General features: G+C 40.6%; 1 protein-coding gene across 3 annotated transcripts; it reads right to left on the bottom strand.

Moving 5' to 3' along the window:
• Positions 1-3,837: 3,837 nt before the first annotated feature.
• Positions 3,838-8,115, bottom strand: LOC117485024 (NACHT, LRR and PYD domains-containing protein 12-like). Of its 3 annotated transcripts, none has more exons than XM_034133617.1 (5): positions 8,047-8,115; positions 6,704-6,874; positions 6,133-6,176; positions 5,944-5,971; positions 3,838-4,193 (listed from the first exon to the last, which is right to left on the bottom strand). In XM_034133617.1, exons 1-4 carry the CDS (start codon positions 8,100-8,102, stop codon positions 5,958-5,960), a joined length of 285 nt encoding a protein of 94 aa, XP_033989508.1. In that variant the 5' UTR covers positions 8,103-8,115; the 3' UTR covers positions 3,838-4,193; positions 5,944-5,957. The 3 variants fall into 3 exon arrangements, with proteins under 3 accessions (XP_033989508.1, XP_033989499.1, XP_033989517.1); XM_034133608.1 differs by having other exon boundaries at positions 3,838-4,188; XM_034133626.1 differs by lacking the exon at positions 5,944-5,971 and having other exon boundaries at positions 3,838-4,188.
• Between the last annotated feature and the right edge of the window lie 15,638 nt (positions 8,116-23,753).

Genomic DNA, 23,753 nt, shown 5'->3' with positions numbered 1-23,753 from the left:
GGAGATTGTCATTGTTCAAATGATAATAAACACCGTTGACTATTTACTAGTGGTATTTACTAGCGGATAAGTCACTAGCACCCCCCCCCCCCCTGTTGACAATTTACTAGCGGTACCGAAGTGTGCCGGTCGAGAGTCCCGGGACGATTTTTTGTTCCCAGTCCGCCCCTGGATAAGAGTATTAAGAACTTTAAAAAAATATTCCTCTAAGGTACATTTAGAACAGATAATGCCCGATCAATTTGCGATTAATCGCGATTAACTATTTTAATCGACTGACAGCCCTAGTTATAATTCTTACGCATGATTTTCTGCTTGTTTTTCATGCATGTGATTAAGTGCAGTTCTGTGCCTTCATTGTTAAGTATTGAGTGAAAGACGTTGCACTTAATTAAACACATTAATGCAAACTATCTCCTGATTAACCCGTGACTCCATGCTGATAATCGGGGGTTATCTCATCGCGCTTCAGACTAACGGTTGCTCCAAACATCGTTAAATGAATCTGTGTTTATGAAACAGAAGGTTTTATTTCTGATGTTTAATATGTTCTTTGTCTCTTCTTCTTCAGCTCCTGGCCCCCCCCGGTAAGTCCTCAGAATAATCTACTATAAATACGTGTTTTTAAATATTTATAATACATTTAACTGTGCAGTTAAGCATTAATATGTTGTTATTATTAACAATACATATTGTAATACACATGTTATATATTTATTATATTTATTATACTTCATGTGTTTATATAAATAACTCATTTGTATTCTACATTTTAATTCAACTTCTTATTTTTATATAAAATGTTTTATATAAAAATAAGAAGTTCAATTAAAATAACATATATTAAATGACATTCATTCAATTATGTTAAATTAAATGAATAATATTGTTACTTATTGCCGTGTTGTGTTTGTGTGTGTCTCCCTCCCTCCAGGTGACGCTTGAGGAAGGCTGTAGTCGCTCTCTCCTTCTCCTCTGGCTGCATGGTGTCTCTGTCTCTGTGTGAGGCCTGCTAGTCTCACCTGTGTTTCAGTCTCTGTGTGAGGCCTGCTAGTCTCACCTGTGTTTCAGTCTCTGTGTGAGGCCTGCTAGTCTCACCTGTGTTTCAGTCTCTGTGTGAGGCCTGCTAGTCTCACCTGTGTTTCAGTCTCTGTGTGAGGCCTGCTAGTCTCACCTGTGTTTCAGTCTCTGTGTGAGGCCTGCTAGTCTCACCTGTGTTTCAGTCTCTGTGTGAGGCCTGCTAGTCTCACCTGTGTTTCAGTCTCTGTGTGAGGCCTGCTAGTCTCACCTGTGTCTCTGTCTCTGTGTGAGGCCTGCTAGTCTCACCTGTGTTTCAGTCTCTGTGTGAGGCCTGCTAGTCTCACCTGTGTTTCAGTCTCTGTGTGAGGCCTGCTAGTCTCACCTGTGTTTCAGTCTCTGTGTGAGGCCTGCTAGTCTCACCTGTGTTTCAGTCTCTGTGTGAGGCCTGCTAGTCTCACCTGTGTTTCAGTCTCTGTGTGAGGCCTGCTAGTCTCACCTGTGTGATGTGTTCATTGTTAGGAGACGTGCTCCAGTGTATCTTTGTGTAATGTGTTAATAATAAGTCATTTAGTCACTTTCTTTTAGAAGAAAGTTGCTCCTAATTTACCTTAAGTTTGTTTTGCAAGTTGGCTGGTGAGCCTCTTTTATTCATTAAAGACCATCTTGTGACGTCACAACTCAGTCTCCTCTTTTCTCTCGCCCGGTTATTTTATATTGTTGTCACTTCCCTTTGGTTCCCCTAGTCCAGGAGGGAACGTAACAAATATATTAAACAGTTAACAGTTAAGGGGCGTGGTTCGGCCCGACGCGAAGCAGTTTGCTTTTCAGCCCAACTGTATACTGTTTTCTCAGACGCGGAGGGATACTGACTTGTTGTGAAAAGTAACTTACAATTCTACCCGTGGTATACGCTCAGTATATCACGGCTAAGAACCAATCAGATTGCTTGATTTGACTTGTCCGTTTTATAAATTGTAATATACTTGTTATAAATGTTAGTACAATGTGCAATTATAACTTCATGTGTTTATATAAATATTCTCTTTTTATTCTATCTTTTATTTGACTTTTATGTTTATATAAATATATTTACATTGATTGTAAAGTATTGATCAAATATAAATGAAACAAATACAATTATATTAAAGAAAGATTATATTTAACAAATAATAATAAAATGGAGAGGAAACCTTTCCGTTACACTGAAATGAAGATTCGTGGAATAAGCCGGTCTTTGAGGGAGTTTATTCTGAAAGAAGGTAAATGATTACAGAGTCAAGCAGTCTGCATCAGGAGGTCTGCAGAGGGTCTGATGTTCACATGTTCACATGTTCACATGTTCACATGTTCACACCAAGAATACAAGAGGAGGGGCTGAGACACACAGAACAGATAAACATACTATATATAGGATTCTTTTAAACACGTCTGCTAGGAAATGGAGAAACATCACGTCTGTCCACAAAAGATAAGACCACTAACCTCTAACACCATGTATGACTTGTGGAGGAAACTTCTGTGTAGCAATGCATGGAGTCACCGACTCAGGAAGGAGACACGGTGAGAGTTGGAGCTTTGATGTCAAACACTGATGGGTTTATTCAGAGTATTCGGCCGGAGGATTCACATCACAAGTCAAAGAGTCAGAGGTTCTGACCACACGGTAGAGTTGCCACGTCAATTCTGAAGAGCCTCTCTCTATGTTAGACCTTTTAACTGGTTCACAGAGAGAAATCAACATCTCTGAAGGAGTAGACTAAACAGCTGGGAACACTGAGCCACCTGCGTCCGACACTCATGGCCTCAAAGATTTCACATCCTAGAGTCCACAAACACCGATAAAGAAGTGCCTCAGCGTTCTCACAACAATTACCCTTCGTGCCAGACAAGTTGACCGGTCACAAACTGGTGACAACAACACATATGGCACCAAGGCCTTTCCTTAAAGGAGATAACAGACGTCAGAGAAGATCATAAAACGTCACGGAGCAAAAGGTTAGATATCTAGAAGAATTATTCCTTAACATGACTCATTGAGGACATTTGCTGCTACCTGTTGTTAGAGAGAGCTTGAAGAAGAAGAACAGATGGTGAACTTGAAATGCTCCCTCAGCATGATACAATGTTCCATTACACTCTACACTTCTGATCATGTTACATATTGATCACAAATACAGAAGTTATATACATGTTATCATGCAAGGTTCTACCGTCATCAGCATTACACATTCACAAGGATTCAATGTAATACATCACAGTGTATGATAGAAGAAGAGAAGAGATGCCATATTGCAGTCACTGGGATATATGAGCAAGCTAATGTGAATGAAATGAAACAAAAGGTATTCAGGCAGATGCATGCGACCACCTGTGTTTCAATGTAATCCCGCTGCATGATTGGTTTAGGAGGGAATGCTAATCCATCGGTTTCTACACCTGTGGGTTTGACCCCTCGTCTCACTTTTCCTGATAAGAGAAGTTTCTTCCAAACAAAGGACTCTTGTTCTTGTTTAAAATACTTCCACATGCACTGAGACCAAAGACTTGCTGTCCTCTTCTTCACTCATGTTGTTGAACTAAACATCCGAACAGGAGACTACAATGGAAACTCTCAGGGGGGTTCAATGGAGCTGAGATCTTGCTGCTCATGCTTTGCTGCAGCAAAACTGGCTGGATGAAATCAAACAGAGCTCTAAACACATTTCAGCTCTGCACACAATCTGCAACTCAACTCTTTCTAAAACACTGCACACAGATCTCTGAGTAAGACACAGAGATCTGACATATTCACCTGTCAGCCATTTTAAAAACACTGCCATTAAACATGCTACACATATGAGCCAATGAACAGATACACATGCCAGCTGACCGTTAACGCCTGGCTGCTTTACTGCTGACTCATCGGGATATAAGTACAACATATTTATATTTATTCTAAACTTTTGTTTTTTTATTACAGAGCTGAGGAAATAATATTTAGCCTTAAAGTTACATGAAAAAAAAATCAAATATGCTGTAGGATTATGAAATACACAAGAAAAAGAAACACGATTTAAGTCGTTAATTCATGAGAAAAGCATGAATTAACTTCTGGACCAGCTTGCAGGGTCCAGGAGTTCTTGGAGAGAAGGAGCGCTTCCTGCCGCAGGACTCGGGGGATGGGAGTTCCTGAACTTGGAGAAACAGCTTCAGTTATTATGCTCCAAATATCTGGAACAAAGTCACAGAAAGAATGTGTCTGCAGCTCAGAGAGTCCTGCTGGGAACCCACACATGTTGAGGAGCCCAACGTGTGATGAGAGAAATGTACAGTACGGGTCCCCAGCACATAGAAGCTGCCGGATGCTAACCTGCATATGTTGGGAGAGCTTACAGATCAGGAGAGGAACTAAGTACATTTACTCAAGCACTGCACTTCAGTACACTTTAGAGGTACTTTTGGTACCGTTAACATGTGCTACTGTGTACTTCTACTCCACTACAGTTCAGAAGTACATGGTGTACTTCTCCTCCACTACATGTATTTAATACCTTTAGTTACTTCACAGATGTGGATGAATGATGTGAAATATAACCAAGTGTTAAATCAGACTTTAGTTCCACCTGGAGTAATCCACAAGCTACCCTGCAGTATACAAAGTCATTCAAACTAGCTGCACCTTTACCAGCTTTGAGAACACTTTCATGATCAATCATTATAAAACATATCATATATATTATTCTGAAATGGACCAATCTGTACAATGACTACTTTTACTGTCTCTACTTTCACTATATTTTGATGAGAATACTTTTATACTTTCACTTGAGGAACATTTTGAATGCAGGACTTTTACTGTAACAGAGTATTCCTACACTCTGGTACTTCTACTTTTACTCAAGAACAAGACCTGAGTACTTCTACTTTTACTCAAGTACAAGATCTGAGTACTTCTACTTTTACTCAAGTACAAGATCTGAGTACTTCTACTTTTACTCAAGTACAAGATCTGAGTACTTGATGATATCACAGTAACAGACTGGTTATATTGTTGATGTTTTCATGTGTTTTATTGTTCAGAGTCTATCTACATTTGACAGAATGTCAGCGAACGTGTCACTGTTTGATAGACAGTTCTTGTTGCTGTTCGGTGAGTGAGAGAGTGTCGTCTGATTGGTTTGGAGTCGGAAAGGGAGGTTCCTAGAGGGAGAGATAGGAAATGCTACGAGAGAGCTAATCGAGGTGGTGTGGTGTGTGACGAATAACATCTTTATTGTTTTTGGCGTGGTTACGGCCGACAGTAACCTGTGTAAGTTAGTAATAAACTCACGGATAAAAGAGATACGAAGCCTCCTTGTGTTCATATAGCAAGACGCTACAATACTTTTCTACTTTTACTTGAGTATCATTTTTGAATGTACTTCTACTTTAACTCAAGTACTAGATCTGAGTACTTCTACTTTAACTCAAGTACTAGATCTGAGTACTTCTACTTTAACTCAAGTACTAGATCTGAGTACTTCTACTTTAACTCAAGTACTAGATCTGAGTACTTCTACTTTTACTCAAGCTCTAGATGTGAGTACTTTTACTTGTACTCAAGTACTAGATGTGAGTACTTGTACTTCAGCACCAGAACACAGACACAGAGGTCAGCGGTCATGTTGCAGACGTTGTATTGCAGCCTTTCTGAGAATATACTGTCACTTCACTTAATATTGAGGAGAGCTAACAGGAAGTCTCTCATCAGCTGCAGCCTTCTTCTTTATTTTCCTAAATGTCTCCACGCTCCTCTTTACGTCTCAAACTCTAGAAATAAATGAACTGAGAACAAATCAAACCTGAGCTTGCAGATTTGAATCCCAGAAAAACACTGAGCAATAACTACATTTTATTCAGTGGTGAAACCTCAATAAATAAACTTCACTTGGTACGACCTCTCACCTTTCTGTGTGTCTTCACTTCCTGTCACCTGAGAGGAGAAGGAGAGAGAGAGAGAATAATGATGATAATAAAACAAAGGGAAACAGCCAAAATGATGAAGAGAGAGAAACAAGAGTGTTGTTTTCCTCTGAGGACATGCTCCATTAAAGAGTTTCATATCTTGATGAATGGAGGATATTCAGTACTCACAGTTCTTCTGGATCTCGGCTCTGATCGTCTCATCTCTTCTGATCCTGTAGGGATGAACACAATCCAACAGTTTTAGATCCAGTTTAAAATAAGTGTTTGTTCTTCGAGTTAGCTTCAGAGTCCTGATCTCATGCTTTACATCCCATCATATCTTCTCTGCAAACACTACGACTGACTGCCACAGCTCTCAGCTGCATTACAGGAAGTACCCAGTCATGTTTTACATTGCCAATTGTGTTTGTTGACTTGTGAAGCCCTCTGAGACAAATAGGATTTGTGATTTTGGGCTATATAAATAAACTTGAATTGAATTGAATTAGAAACTCAAAACATCCCATCAAAAACAGACTACCTTTTCCACTCTTCTGTCAAATCCCATATGTCTGGTGGAAAGTTGATTACTTACTAAATGTGGCATTGCATTTTCAGCTGGCCTTCTATAGTTGATGGAAGAATGAAAGAGCCTGCAGTCAGTGGGTAACATCACTGATCTGTTGTGATTCCCCAGTGAGAGAAACACCTCCCTGTGTTTCATACAATACTGCTGAACCAGCAGAGACCCCTTACTGACCTGAGGGTCTCCAGTCTGCAGTCTGGACTCTCCAGAAGATCTCTCAGCAGCTCCTCTGAATCCTGCAGATCGTTTTTCCCACCCAGGTCCAGATCTCTCAGATGGATGTTGGACTTCAGAGCTGAGATCAGAGAAGAACAGCTGATCGCTGACAACCAGCAGTTCCTCAGACTGAATAAAGAAAACATGATGAGGATACAAATCAGTTTATTATCAGATGTGTAACTCAACAGTTAAATGAATGAGAAAAATAAAATATGTCTTCTTCAGAAAGTAAACTGCATTAAAAAGAAAAACTGCATTTAAAAAACAAATGTTACCTTTTACAATTAACATCTATTACAGTCTTTAAACTGTTAAGCCCTGAGCCTGTTTTTCAGGTCTCAGGCTCGAAAATGACATTCCCAGAACAAATGACCATATCTTCCCTTCTAAAAGGGTTAAATTAATAATCTTTTATCTCAAAGTAATGATAAACCTGTGAGTTGGATGTAGAAAAGTCAGAATCAATATAGATGTTTTTTATTTTAAAGAAAATTCAGATTTTACATAGTAAAAAACTGTAAATTATAGTGTCCGTCCAAAAATTATTTTTTACTTATAGTGAAAACCACCCTTGGATGATGGTAAGGTAGACACTCTGGTGGCTACCATTAGCAGCTAACTTTTCCGCTCCGATTTTTATATAAAAATGGAATTATGGATTATAAATAATTTCTTCAAAGGCACAGGTACATTATCAACCTATGGATCAACAGTTGTAGCATTTTATTTTTTCATTTTAATGCCATTGAACACGTCTTTTGACCTAATTGACAGCTACGGTGAGACGATCTGCCGTAAATGCTCCGTAAAAGTACGTGTTGTGATGTCTGTGTTTGCTTCCCCTGTCGCAAGTTCGGATCGCTCAGTGATGATACTATACCTAAATAATCAGTGGAGTCTCAGCTTTAATCGGCTATATTGTATGTGCAGCTACGATAAGTAATAAGGGTATCTTTATCTTGAATTGTGTGCCGCAGTGCGTTAGAATTTTTTCGCTCAGGGGTCATTTAGACGCTTCTAATGAGACTTGTGTTTTGTTTTGGTAAAAATGGTTCATATCTTCAGTTAGCTGAGATTCTTCCCGTTAATCTGGTGCTACACATTAATAGTTTCATAAATGTTAAGAAGCCCTGAGACATTGTGTGTCTGCAGTTCTTACTTCTTACTCTTAAAAATGAAATATGAATAAAAGGACATTTACTACTTTATGGATGTTAGTTATTAATGAACATAAAACAGGTTAAATTACGTGAACATATCTCAAATCTCCAGCAGTAACAGAGAGTCAGTGAACTGACCTGAGAGTCTCCAGTCTGCAGTCTGGTATCTCCACAAGATCTCTCAGCAGCTTCATTTCTGAATCCTGCAGATCGTTGTAACTCAGGTCCAGAACTCTCAGATGGGAGGGGTTGGACTTCAGAGCTGAGATCAGAGCAGAACAACTGATCTCTGACAAACTGCAGCCCCACAGTCTGAATAAAGAAAACATGATGTAAGTTTAGAAAACAATGTTCCTGTTTGAAATAACTCCAGGTTTAATAATCTGTTCAGAGTGAAACAGGGTTTTAATGTCAGAGATGATGCAGAAACAATCCACTGATAATCTGGAACTTTAACTTTGATCAGATGTTTAACAACTCCTTCATCTCCCTCACAGCTCATCAGTACTGACAGCATCTCCACTGACTCATGGAGCACAGAGTGAGTCTGTGGAAGCTCAAACACTCTCCCTCACACATTCACCTTCTCTCTGTTACTCTGATCAATATTCAGTCATTAGCAACAGCGGAAAAGTAATAATTATAATGTATTTGTTCAAATTCAGAAAATCATAAACACAAACAGATCAATATGAACTGCAGTCAGTGAACTGACCTGAGGGTCTGCAGTCTGCAGTTTGGACTCTCTAGTCCAGAACTCAGCAGCTTCACAATTAAATACTTCAGCTTGTTCTCACTCAGGTCCAGATCTCTCAGATGGGTGGGGTTGGACTTCAGAGCTGAGACCAGAGCAGAATAGCTGATCTCTGACAAACTGCAGCTCCTCAGACTGAATAAAGAAATTTTATTAAAAAAAATTATTAAAAATTAAAAATAATATTACTTCAGATGACCTTTATTCAGACATTATCATTTACAAAGTATTAATAACATAGATTCATTTTTTTTAATCTAACATCTATCACAGTTCCTTTAAGAAACAGTCAGCATGTATGTCTGCAGTTCTTCGTTTACTACGTAAAATGAAATATTAATTTAAGGACATTTACAACTTTATGGATGTTAGTTATTAATGAATATAAATTAGGTTAAATGACAAAGTGAACATGTGAGATCTCCAGCAGTAACAGAGAGTCATTGAACTGACCTGAGAGTCTCCAGTCTGCATTCTGGACTCTCCAGAAGATCTCTCAGCAGCTTCACTCCTGAATCCTTCAGATCGTTCTCACCCAGGTCCAGATCTCTCAGATAGATGTTGGACTTCAGAGCTGAGACCAGAGCAGAACAGCTGATCTCTGACAACCTGCAGCCCCTCAGACTGAATAAAGAAAACATGATGAGGATACAAATCTATTTATAATCAGATGTGTTACTCAACATTTAAATGAGAACAGAAAAATCTGTCTTCTTCAGAAAGTAAACGTTATCCTGTAAAACTGATATTACTTCAGATTACCTTTATTCAGACTTTATCGTTTACTAAATATTAAATACATACATTTACTTTTTACAACTAACATCTATTACAGTTTTTTAAGAAACAGTCAGCATGACTTCCGGTATGATGGTGGAGTGAGAGGACACAAGTTAACCAACTCTCTCACAAAGTCAACTACTCGACAAAAAAAAGTAAGAAATTAGTGGGACAAACAATCGGAAAAGCCAGAAAAGTACAAAAAGCAAGAAAAAGTAGGAGAACAACCCGAAATGGATGAATCCTCCGAAGCTAGCAAACACGAGGAAGAGCTAACAGAGACACCGGAGCCACAGGAAAAAGCAGATATGCTACGTGCCGGCTAGCAGCTATTAGCAATGATATCCGAGAGCTCAAGCAGGATCTACGACACCAGCTATCCACATTTAAAGATGAACTGAGAAGGAGGTGAAGGAAGAAATCAATAACCTCCGGCAAGAATTATACAGTAAGCTCACAGAAAATCACAACGAACTACAGACACAGAAAATGAGTGTTAGCGAAGCCCAGTCATGCATAGCTGAGTTGGAAGAGTGCCAGTCAGTGGCTAACAGTGCACTGTGGGGAATGTCGGATCATACACGGCAGATGCTAGGAAAATGAACGGACTTGGAGGGAAGATCAAGAAGAAAGAACATCAGAACCTTCGGCATACCGGAGGATACAGAGGGGAGCTCATTTAAGGATAAATATGATCTAGATAAACATGACTTCGCGTCATGTGAGCGTGCACAGCGTAAAGCAAAAACTCGCAGAAATTACAATGATTTGTTCGACATAGTTAGGTTTGGAAACGGTATCACACCAGAGCCTCGCTGCGGGGAAACTTTGGCGCTGTTCCGAGTTTGTTCTAATCCGTCAAAATGACGGACTGCTTTCAGATTTTTCCGTCATTGTTAAAAAGAATCCGTCATAGACGGAAAATATTCGGTTAACGCGCCCTCTGCTCCCAACTGCATTTTTTTAAATAATTGTTTTAATATTATTACTCTATTTGTATCTATAGCTGTATTGCATTGTTTATTTTGTTTGTGTTGTCATGTACGTGCACAGCTGTTGTTTTTTTTACATTATACCCAGGGGGCAAAACCCCATTTTTTCGGAAATCAGACATGGAATGTTGTAAAAGGTTGTCCACCAGAAATGATATCTAGGACCTTCAAGGATCACAACCTGGGTGGACAACCCGGTCAACTAGCTACTGGAAAGCTACAGTGAGGGTCCAAACAATGCAACCCCTATATGAAAAAAAGTCAAAAATTCTGGCTGGATCAGATGCCATCATTCTCTTTCTGATTGAATATCTCTGTGACAGTTCATGGTAAAGACAAACTGAGCCAACCGATTGAAAGAGCAGAACATAAGCTTTCAGGTGATGCCTTGGTTAAGCCTGTTCTCAATAAGGCCACTAGATGAAACTGTGCCTTTTTTCTCTCTCCAAAGCGAAATCCATTTCAAGCAATGCACTTGTGGTCCTCTGGATTATTTGCTGTGTTCAAAATGGGTATTAATTATAATAATAATAATACATTTGATTTATATAGCGCTTTTCCTGGTGCTCAAAGCGCTTAACAAGCAAGTAAAGAGGAAAAATAACAACAAAAGTAAAAGGTGCTAAACTAGGTGGAATAAGGGTGAGGGGTTAGTGGATTAGGAGTTGAAGGCAAGAGTGAAAAGGTGAGTTTTGAGGGATTGTTTGAATGATGTGAGAGTGTTGGCAGATTGGAGTAAATATACTTAAAAGATTATTTCTATATAACATATTGAAGGGTTTACTTTAATATACAGAAGGTTTACTGCCGATGCTAATTTGAATTGATTCAATGTTTACAGATTTTCCAGCAAGTGAGAGGATTTTAAGCTAGCTAGCTAGCTAGCCAGCACTGTTACTGTAAACTACAATTCTTTAATAATTTGTAAATCAGTTTTACAGTGTTAACATTTAACAACCTATTAATAATGCATACCCACTTAACGGGAAGAAACTCAGTTAACAGACCATAATAACAATTTTTACCTAAACGGAACACAATTCCAACACCAAGCGTCTAAATCGTCTACAATGAAAACATGCTAACGCTACATTAGTGGCAATTTCTTTACTTCATGCTATGAACAAACGACATGTCATATGAAAGCCGAGATTCCACATATTCCATTGGTATAAGTCTCATCACTGTACGACCAAAACTCACTGAGCTTGCAGCCAGGAAAGAGCAACAAACAACTTCACTTTAAGCTAGGTGGAATAAGGGTGAAATTTGAGGTTTCAAAAGTTGTGTTCAAGGGCATAACAACGCTGCTAAAGGTTAATGCAATGTCTCTGTGTCACTTTGAAATGAGGTGTATCATTGCTTTGATAACAAGATTATTCATATACCCCTTTTTGTTGTGAAAAATACTCATTCATTCTGGGCATGTCATTTTCGAGTCTGAGGCCTGAAAAATAGGCCCTGTGTTTAAGAGGTTAAGTAGCAAGAGGAAAGGATATAGTGAGTACTAAGTATTAAGACAGACTGTACTGCATATGCTTAAAATATTGTAATTTCTATAAACTTTCTATTGTAATCAGTCAATTGTATCCACTACTAAATTATTACAGTGGTATTGGCCTGTCAAAAATAGTAATCTAAGCCTGTAGCAAGATTACAAGCCAGCCGAAGAAACGTGTGGCAGACATTGCTATGGCACTGAAGCATTAACCATGTAAGAAGAGCTGTGAAGACAAAACCTCTGACTACAAAAAGTGTCTTATATGTCAAGAACACTCTACGATAGACCTGTACTGTATTAATCCATCAACAATTTCAAAGTTTATAAAAGCCATGAATGCTAGACAAGACGAGGTCTTTCATAGACTGCACTATGCGTCTGCAGAAGAAAAATGGTTTGAAGACAGAACACCAAAGTTGCACCGGAAATGTCGAGGATTCCTTGTGAAATCATTGTGTGACCGGTACCGAGAAATTCTGAGGGAGCTTGGTATCAAAACGGCAGATCAGTACCGATCGACTACACTGAAATTGAAGCTGCAGCAACACTTTGCTGGACGTGTTTCAATCCTTGACCAGACCTGTGGTTCAGGCTTCATATGTGCATCAGCTGTACCCCTCGGTGATGCCCTTGAGAAGCTGAGGCGACTAGAAGCAGACCATAAGGAGGACGAGAAATACCATGCATTGCGGCAAGCTGCAAAGATTCTTCGAACAGACTGTGTGAATTGCAAGAGGCAAACTCATGAGAAGCATTCAACTGAGATATCCTTCAAATCTGCTAATGACATGGTTCCTGACTCACTCTTCAACTTCACAGCCATGCTGCTTAATGACAAGATAGTGGAACTCAATGATGATGGAAGAGTCATTGTTGATCAGCCAACAGCAGAGAAAGCCATCATTATGTCACAGCACGTCCTCCGGCATGTTTCTGGTGTATCAACACCTTTGGGCATAGCCACTACCTACCACTTATTCAACCAGACACGTAGTAAATCACTCACTATGATGAATAACAGATTGGGGCTTGGGATCAGTTATGAACGTATGCAGCGTCAGCTCACAGCACAAATTGAGAAGGTCATGCAGCAGGTTGAAACTGATGGTGTTTACGTCCCAGAGACCATGATGGAAAAACAGCGAGATCCCCCATGTGTTTGCCATGGACAATCTGGACTGGAAGATGAAGACACTGGGGGGTGGGAGTTTTAATGCCACCACTGCAATCATAATTGAAAACCAAAAGATTGTGCGGGTCCAGGATGGTGCCAGACTCCCCACTTCTACCTTGGACAGAAAGAAGACTCTCTCTGATGTTACTGACCTACCTGCTCCCATGTGTCACGTCTCCGCTAAAGACAGGCAGAGGTCCAGGTCATTGAGCATATTGAGAAGCTAGAGAGTCTGGATACTTCCTCAGATGGCACAGCTGAAGACCTGTTACTTATGTGGCGCCTAGCAAGAATGGTTACAACTTCAGAGTTGCTGGATGCTCCTCCAGATGCAGAAGCAGGACTGCCTGGCTGTTTGCAAGATCATCAGGGATGCAGGTGCAGAGGATATTCTTGTTGCAGCTGGTCTGTGTCAGGAAGGGACTGCCAAGAAGATGTTTGGTTAGAAGGCTGACTACTACCAAACCATGCATGCTCTCAGTATCCTCAGTGGGGCCATGTGGCGCTTGTACTGGCAAGCATTTGAGGCATGTGCAGCAGACAGAGAAACACAACACTGGCAGTCACAAGTAGAACATGTTGTGAATATGTTGTTTGAGAAAGACACCACTGCTACTGAGAAGTTAGAGATCATCCAGATGTCACGTCCACAGATATCAATCCTACAAGAACAGGTGTTACTTTTCCAGGAATCTCTGAATGAGCACCCAACTGCAGTTTTCTGGTCAATCTTTCTGGAGATGTCAGACATTCTCCACAGGTTCATCTACTACCAGCGGGAAGGTAACTGGGCGGGACATTTCTGTGAATCAGCACGAATGCTACCTTACCTCACTGCAGCAGGACACTACAAATATGGGCAGCAGTCTTTGCCTCTATTTGGCTGAGATGAAGAAACTGCCAGAGACAGCCACATAGGCACATGAAGCACTGATGGCAGATGCATTTGTTGGAAGGAGAGCAGATGGAAACCACAATGGTGTCTCTCCTGACATGCTTCTGGAGCAGACATATAATGCAGATGCCAAGGAGGCAAGTGGTCTGGATGGTATTACACTCAATCGTGCTGCCAGGATGAAGTGGGTCTACACAAAACCACTCACTGCAGCTATCTCTGCAGAGCTCAAGTCTATGCTGCACCTCCATTCCTCCAGCCCCCACCATGAATCTGGTTGGAGTCGTGTCAACAGGGATGCAGAGATGGTAGTCAAGGTCATGGCAGCAGTAGAGACCAACCCATTCACGACAGCCACACCATCCCTGATTAATATATCAACTGGTGAGTGTGCAGATCCCACAGTCAAAGACAACCTGACAAGTGTGAAAGCAGTTGGTTTGAAGGCATTGTCAGAGTCACTGTCCAGTGAGCAGAAGAAGACAAGTGTTGTAAAGCTAAACACCTTCCATACACAAAACAGGATGAAACCAAAGAAGTCTGGCGGGAAAACCTCTGCACCTGGCAAGAGCAATGAAGTCACTGCCCTTCTGCGCATGACCCAGATCATTGTCAGTGGTGGAGAACTCAACATTGTTGACTTCATAAGCCGCGTTCACACCGGAGTACTTTTCACCGTACTTTTCGCGTTTAGTTCCGTTAGTACCCCTTATGTCGCGTTCACACCAAAAAGAGTACTTAGTACCCCTGATGTCGCGTTCACACCAAAAAGAGCACTTAATCTCGGGAACTTTTACCCCCATTTTTAGTGCCTGCTGAGAGATGGTACTTTCCTGGGGGAAAAAAGTGCCCCAGTTCTGATTGGCTGGGCGAATTGCAAACCACGCCCCGTACAACTCTGAAATGTTTTGTAGAGCCGCCATTTTATTATCCTGGCATTAGCATTATTAGCATTAGCATTTGCCCAGTGCACAAACGCAGAGAGACTAACTTATGGCAACACAAAATAAAACATGGGAGCGGTGGAGATGAGGAGGTGTCTGCGTTCTGGCGATTTACTCAGAAGGCTTCAGTAGAAGCTGCTGGGAGTCCCAGCAGCTTCTACTGAAGCCAGTCCCCAACTCCGGGGACTTCCGGCCGGGGACTCCGGGTGGCAGTATACGCCGTGAAGTTGTTTGCGGCCTGCCAGTAAACCCAAAGCAGAAGAAGACGAAGTGACGTCAGCGGCTCATTTGCGTAATCTTCCCTCAGGGAAAAGTACTCCGGTGTGAACGCGATCTGTACTAAATGCCCTGGGGTAATAAGTGCCGGGGCACTGAGTGCCGGCACTAAATACGACAAAGTACTTGGTGTGAACGCGCCTATAGGCAACCACGAGTGCAGTGACCTTCCCCCATCCCTCTTCCAGGAAGATGGCAGTATGAGAATAGGGACCAAGGCAAGCCTTGTGAAGATCTTGAAAGAGAAGACCAAAGTAAGCAGCATCCCTGATCTGCCCCAAGATTGTCTTTTTTTTCAAGACAGCAGTAGTCGTAGATGCCATGTCCACCATACGACACTGGTCTTTCCACACAGGTGAAGGATTTGGAGTGATCGCTGAGCGATACAGGCACCTGCTGCTGAATGATGTGCCTCCTGGCACTGACATCATACACTTCTGTTGTGACAGATACAGTACAACCAGCCTCAAGTCAGCTAAGCAGGAACAGAGATATGCCAGATCCAAACCAGCGAAAGTGTATGAAGTCAGTGAGCAGTACACAGCTCCGGATCCAAAGAAGTTTGTTGCAGTGTTTGCTAACAAAGCAAACCTGCTGAGCTTCATTTGTGAGAAGTGGTGTGAGGATGAACAACTTGAACCTGGTCTTGGCCCCACTCATCTCTACCTGGGTGGTGGATTCAAGGAAGAGATGATGAGTGTGGTGCTCACAGCAGGGTCTGTTATGGATGTTCCTGCTCTTGAATCAACACAGCAGGAGGCTGACACTAGGATCTTCCACCACACTCTCTACAGTGTCCAGAATGAGTAAGTTGACAGAGTTGTCATAGATGTCAATGACACCGACATCATTACCACATGCCTGTACTATGGTGCAACGCACCTCAGCGATCTAACAGAGCTGTGGATGAGAACAGGCCAGAATGCATACCTGCCTATACATAAAATGGTTGTGGCGCTGGGACCTTCACAGTGTTGTGCCATGCCCTTCATCCACAGTCTGAGTGGTAGAGATACCACTAGTTATCCATATTTCACTGGCAAGAAGGCATGGTTCAAGAGCAGCATGAGTCTGGACATACCTGCACTTGAAGAGTTTGGTGAGAACCCTGCCGATGCCATAACAGATGACCTCCTCAATCAGGCATGAGACCTCACCATCACTGTGTATACATCCAAAGCTGATCACTTTGAGGGTTCTGATCTGGGCAAACTGAGAGCATACAAGTTCCTGAACAACAAATCAACGTTCCTAAAGCTACTAGGAGCTTGCATTTCTGCTGCACCTGAAAAGAGCTGCGGCAACCATCATTGACAAGAACGCACACATCGCCAAGCCAGAAATCCCCCCATGCACAGAATTTGGATGGTCTCTGGACAATGGACATGTAGTTCCGGTACCATCTACAAAGCCAGCTTGGCCTGTGTCAATGAACAAGACAATCTCATGTGGATGTCTCAAGGGCTGTCAGAAGAACTGTTCCTGTGCAAAGAATGCAGTTCCATGCTACATAGGGTGCCGTTGCCAAGGACTGGCAACCAAATGCAGAAGGATACACACTGCCACACTTGAGAGCAGTGACAGCAGCTGTGACTCAGAAAATGAATAGAAAGCAAAAAGCTTTCTGGGACACTACCATGAATACCACCATGTGTACATTGAAAACATTTGTACTGTATATTCAGTGTATATTACTTTATCCCCCTTTCTTCTTAAAACATTCACATTTTTCTATTTCTGGGCCATGTGAATGATTATTTTTGTGTTCAACTTCTGATTATTGTGTCATATCTGTTGATTTGTAGTTAATAACTAAGAAAAGAGTATGTGAAAGTGAAATAAATGTTTTGCCACCAGGAATTTTGTTTATTTCATGATCAAAATAGGATATTTTTCACAAAAACAAAGACATTGATTTGTACAAATAATAAAAGGGTATTGATTTGACATTAAGTTGAACTTAGTGTCAACTTCCAGATACGATTAACTCAGTTTGCCTTGTCCTATAACATAGAAAACCTTAAATTAAAGGGTTTTGCAAAGAAAGTGGCGGCCATTTTGAATTTCGCTGCCTGTAGCTTTCCAGTCTGTAAACTGAAAAATCTGTAAACATTGAATCAATTCAACTTAGCATCGGCAGCAAACCTTGTGTATATTAATGTAAACCCTTCAATATGTTATATATAAATAATCTTTTAAGTATATTTACCAATTTTGAACACAGCAAACAATCCAGAGGACCACAAATGCATTGCTTGAAATGGATTTTGCTTTGGAGAGACAAAAAAGGCACAGTTTCATCTAGTGGCCTTATTGAGAACAGGCTTAACCAAGGCATCACCTGAAAGCTTATTTTCTGCTCTTTCAATAGGTTGGCTCAGTTTGTCTTTACCATGAACTGTCACAGAGATATTCAATCAGAAAGAGAATGATGGCATCTGATCCAGCCAGAAATTTTGACTTTTTTTCATATATGGGTTGCATTGTTTGGACCCTCACTGTAGCTTTCCAGTAGCTAGTTGACCGGGTTGTCCACCAAGGTTGTGATCCTTGAAGGTCCTATATATCATTTCTGGTGGACAACCTTTTACAACATTCCATGTCTGTAAAATGACTTTGCCCCCTGGGTATAATAAAAACTAAAGTTAAAAAAAAAAAACCTGTCAACATGTATGTCTGTAGTTCTTCATTTAGCAGGGAGAAATGAAATGTGAATAAAAGGACATTTACTACTGTATGGATGTCAGTTATTAATGAACATAAATCAGGTTCAATTACAAAGTGAACATGTGAGATCTCCAGCAGTAACAGAGAGTCAGTGAACTGACCTGAGAGTCTCCAGTCTGCAGTCTGGACTCTCCAGAAGATCTCTCAGCAGCTCCACTCCTGAATCCTGCAGAGCGTTGTTACTCAGGTCCAGATCTCTCAGATGGATGTTGGACTTCAGAGCTGAGATCAGAGCAGAACAGCTGATCTCTGACAAACTGCAGCGCCACAGTCTGAATAAAGAAAACATGATGTAACTTTAGAAAACAATGTTCCTGTTTGAAATAACTCCAGGTTTAATAATCTGTTCAGAGTTAAACAGGGTTTTAATGTCAGAGATGATGCAGAAACAATCCACTGATAATCTGGAACTTTAACTTTGATCAGATGTTTTTCAACTCCTTCATCTCCCTCACAGCTCATCAGTACTGACAGCATCTCCACTGACTCATGGAGCACAGAGTGAGTCTGTGGAAGCTCAAACACTCTCCCTCACACATTCACCTCTCTTTGTTACTCTGATCAATATTCAGTCATTAGCAAAAACGGAACAAATAAAAATAACATTGTATTTGTTCAAATTCAGAAAATCATAAACACAAACAGATCAATATGAACTGCACTCATTGAACTGACCTGAGAGTCTCCAGTCTGCAGTCTGGACTCTCCAGAAGATCTATCAGCAGCTTCACTCCTGAATCCTTCAGAGCGTTGTCACCCAGGTCCAGCTCTCTCAGATGGATGTTGGACTCCAGAGCTGAGATCAGAGCAGAACAGCTGATCTCTGACAACCTGCAGCCCCTCAGACTGAATAAAGAAAACATGATGAGGATAAAAATATGTTTACTACTTCAAAAAGTAAACTTTATCATGTAAAACTAATATTACTTTAGATCACCTTCATTCAGACTTTATCATTTACAAAGTATTAAATACATAAATTAGCTTTTTACAACTAACATCTATTACAGTTCCTTTAAGAAACAGTCAGCATGACTTCCGGTATGATGGTGGAGTGAGAGGACACAAGTTAAAGGGGACCTATCATGCAAAATGCACTTGTGTACGTCTTTTCTACATGAATATGTGTCCCCGGTGTTCCAGGGAACTCACCAAGTGTCAGAAAACACAACCCTCTCTATTTTCCTCCATACCCAAATCTCTAAAAAAGGGGCTGCAACGGATCTGATAAAAACTGATCCAGATTTGAACACCGTCCTGACGTCAGGACGGCGGCGCTACGGCTATTGGGCCAACTCCACCAATCAGGAGGAGACAGCCACGGCCATTGCCGTTCGAAAGTGCTGGAGACGCTGTAGTACATATGCCAGGCCTGTAAGTGGCGCTGTAGTCTGCCACAGAAGCAGCGAAGAAGACTTCCCGCCCATAGTTACCATGGTTACCCTTCTGTTTATTCTCCGCTGTGGCTTTCTTTCTCCCTCCCCGAGGCAAGCGTTTGCTCCCGCTGCTTTAATTCAATGCAATCCCTCCCCGTCGAGGCAAGCACTGTAATTCTCTCCGGTTAGTCCACCAGCAGATGACAAACACCCACCTCTCCGCCTCTTCCAAGGAACGAGGGGACCGTGCGGCAGAGTTTCAGTTTCAGTTTCTTTCGCCGGTCAAGATGTCCGTTAAAGTTTAAATCTTCCGGACAAAATTAGAAAAGTGCCGGTCAAAGGTCTTCTTTGTTATTTATTGAGCTTTAAAACAAATGAATAACGACTCTATATAATAAAACACGGAGGACAGAGATCTCTTTTTCTCCCCCTCTTCTGACAGCCCAGCAGCTGATCAGAGCACGTCTCCCCTCTCCTGCAGGGGGGCGTGGTCAGCAGAATCAGACCCGTAGACAGCAAACAGCACATAGAGCGAAATGAGGCATGGCTAAAATGCATGATCTGTTTGGTATTTTGAAAACAGAAACGTATAAATATACCTTATATAGGTATGGCCCTACAATATATCATTTAAATATAGCATGATAGGTTTCCTTTAACCAACTCTCTCACAAAGTCAACTACTCGACAAAAAAAAGTAAGAAATTACAAACAATCAGAAAAGCCGGAAAACGTACAAAAAGCAAGATAAATAATCAGTCATTAGCAACAGTGGAAAATAATAACATTGTATTTGTTCACATTCAGAAAATCATAAACACAAACAGATCAATATGAACTGCAGTCAGTGAACTGACCTGAGAGCCTCCAGTCTGCAGTTTGGACTCTTTAGTCCAGAAATCAGACGCTCCACATGTGAATCCTGCAGATAGTCGTTCTCACTCAGGTCCAGATCTCTCAGGTGGGAGGGGTCAGAGTTCAGAGCTGAGGCCACGACTTCACAGTGAGTCTCTGAGAGTCTGCAGCCATGAAGTCTATAATAACACATATATTACAACATGTGTTAAAAAGAGAGGAAACATTATATTGACCTGAAGCATTTGATTAAAACATATTTGACATGTTCTGATAGACCTTTGCTGTTATTCCATTTAATTTAATAATATATGATAATAGAGTGTAACGAGTTGTCAGTGTGATCTGATCACATGTCTGTGCTCCTGCTGTCACTGACTGTTACCAAAGAAACAGAAATTAAATAAATCACTTAACAATATTATAGATGTACATATTTAAATGTTAGCTAATATGTGGATGTGAATGATGGATGAAGGATGCTTTGGCTTCTCTGAGCATCTGAACATTTATTGCAAACACAAACACAAACCAATAACGTTTCAATATTTTAAACTTGATAGCATCAGATGTTCCCAGTATATCAGCATTAACACATAACTCTAGTATTGGTGAGATATGATATAGATCTGATTTTAAACTCTAACAGGTTGTGATCAAAACGTGTTTAATGATAAAGAAACTACTAGAAAGTAATAATAACATGTTTCTCTGATAACTGTAAGTCCTGCTGTGTGGAAGTCCTTCATGTGTTTGACATGTCGCCTCCATCACTCAATATGAAGAGAGGAACGCTTCAGTTTAACTATTATTATAAATAAATAGAAGAACAGTGTTGGTTTTATTTTGCTCTCAGTATTTAAACAGCAGAAATGTTATAGTGTTTATTTGAATAATTAAACTCCTGATCCACATTAGTTTATAAAGTTAATCACATCTGGACTTACTTGGCCTTCCTGCAGTTCCTCACAGCTGGAATCAGTCTCCGTCGTCCCTCCTCTGATGTGTTGAACTTCATCAGGTCCAACTCATCCAGAACCTCCTCTGACATCTGCAGCTTGGAGGCCAGATCAGAGCAGTCGCTCTCAGAGAGTACATCTTTTAAATCACTCATCTTCTCCAGTCTGAGAGATAAACCAGTAACACTGCAGACACACACACATTATAATAACACACTGGTTTAAATCAGTCAATAATAAACTTGGTTAAAGAAGATCAATCAGTCAGACTTCAGACAGGCCGCCCTCCATTTTGACTGCGCTGGGCTGTCGCATGTTATGTTGCTTTGATGAATCAGAAAACAGGAAATAATAAAGTTTACACCACTTACAGAAGTCTCATTGGACTCTAGGACGCTGATGTTCTGAAATCCAGTAAAACAGAGTAAATAATGTGTTAGAAAGCAGATCCTGGTGTTAACACTCACCCTGTTGTCCTTCTGCTCCGTCCAGGTGTGGCGTCTGGCAGTCTGACTTCATGCTCTCACTTTTAACTCCCCTCCCTGTCTGCAGCTCCACCTCTTGAGTCATAACCAGCCTTATCAGCTGAACCAGCTCACATGCAGGGACTATGTTCAGTGAGATAGAAATAGAGCTAAAAACAAGCTGAACAAAGTTATTGAAATAAATATATTAAAACCACCAACCTGGTCTCACCAGAATGCGTGACTCCACAACGACTCCTTAACACCGCAGTGCGTGGTGGAGTCACGAACTTTGCTACATTCCCTATTATATATATGTGTTTCTGGATTAATAACCCTGCTGCATTTGCTGCATATATTACTGTATATTTCCGAGTATGAATGGCCTTTTTTGTTATTGGCACCAGGGAGCCATTGCATGTTGAGGTTTCAACCACATTAACATTTATTCTTCACAATTAACTTAAGACTATCACAACTGTGTCTAAATTATAGTTAGATCAAGAGGTTAATAGACATTTTTATTAACCTGTTCAGCCCTGAGACTGTTTTTCAGGTCTCAGGCTCGAAAATGACATTCCCAGAACAAATGACCATATCTTCCCTTCTAAAAGGGTTAAATTAATAATCTTTATTCTCAAAGTAATGATAAACCTGTGAGTTGGATGGAGAAAAGTCAGAATCAATATAGATGTTTTTTATTTTAAAGTAAATTCAGATTGAACATAGTAAAAAAATGTAAATGATAGTGTCCATCCAAAAAAACCATTACTTATAGTGAAAACCAGCCTTGGATGATGGGATAGTAGACTAAAAGCTTTAGGAATCCAAAGTATAACATATAATAAGTACCCTGTATCAAGATTGATGCAAAACAAGTGAAATTTGATTTGATATGTGGGGGGGCTCTGTGTGGAGGTGCGAGAGGGGGGGCGGAGGTCGAGGATCTCATTATTTGACCTTAAGGGATATACACTGTGGCCCTAAAGCAACTGCTCCATTATCTGTATCAAATGCACACATTGATGCCACCAAATGTCACAATAAAAATAGAAAGTACTACAAATGAACTGGAATTCATTTACATCTTACATTATTAATATATATACACAAACAAAGGTTTACAAATATCCAACCTTCAAATTGCTTTTTTAAATCAACACTGCTCTGCACACTTGCTAAAGAACATTTGTGTGGAAATCTCAATTCCTTTGTAGGGCTGCGTGAGTATGGCCAAAAGTATGGGAGTAAATCCCACTGTAAACTATTTAATCATCACCAAATTCTGTGTTATTATGACTGATCATAACTCAGCTTTATGCAGACATACATTTAGCATGGTGTACAGGGCCGGTTTTTGGCATAGGCGACATAGGCGGTCGCCTAGGGTGCCAGATCTGGGGGGGTCGCTGCGCTGGCAGCTCTGGGAGGGAAAAACACATTTTTGACTGTTTGCGCTCACCCTAATTTTCGGCCTTGATGTAACAACATTCATAATTAAGTAAATGTAGCACCCTTTTCACCCCGGTTACACTTTTCATTTGCCCTGTACGATGGGCGCTGTAAGTGATGAAAGTGGGGGGTGTTGGCTTATCAGGCGTCCGCAGCTCACAGCCAAAGTGGGCGTGGGAGCAAGAGAGATAAATGCAATTTATGTAAACAAATATTTCCAAGGCACTCCTTTATAATTATTTGAATAAAGAGGTTTGAAATCATTCCAATGTATACTATAGGACAGTAAACCAAAAATATCATTTAAAACTTGAGAGATAAAAAAATATGCATAAATTGAAACTAGGTAAAATAAGATATGAATGAACAACAAAAATAAAATACGTTACATGTATTTGTTATTGGCTATGGTAGGTTATTGGTTATGTTCATATATTTGGTTATTCAAATGTAAACCGATCTTTTTCATATGGGTGTTTAGAGTTGTACCCCCTAGATCTAGTCTCTAGTAATGTGTGCTCAAAGTGCACCAGATTGAAGCATTTTACTTTACATTTTCAAACATTTCTTGGTAGAAACCAACTACAACAAAAGGAACATATTTGACCGTGATTTAATTGTAATACACGTTTCAAAATGATGCCGAAGTAACAACATACTGATACCGGTTAGTAAACACCATGAATTAATGCTTTG

The sequence above is a fragment of the Trematomus bernacchii genome, unplaced genomic scaffold, assembly GCF_902827165.1.
Source record: "Trematomus bernacchii unplaced genomic scaffold, fTreBer1.1, whole genome shotgun sequence".
Lineage (NCBI taxonomy): Eukaryota > Metazoa > Chordata > Actinopteri > Perciformes > Nototheniidae > Trematomus > Trematomus bernacchii.
This window is presented reverse-complemented; position numbering and strand designations above follow the sequence as displayed.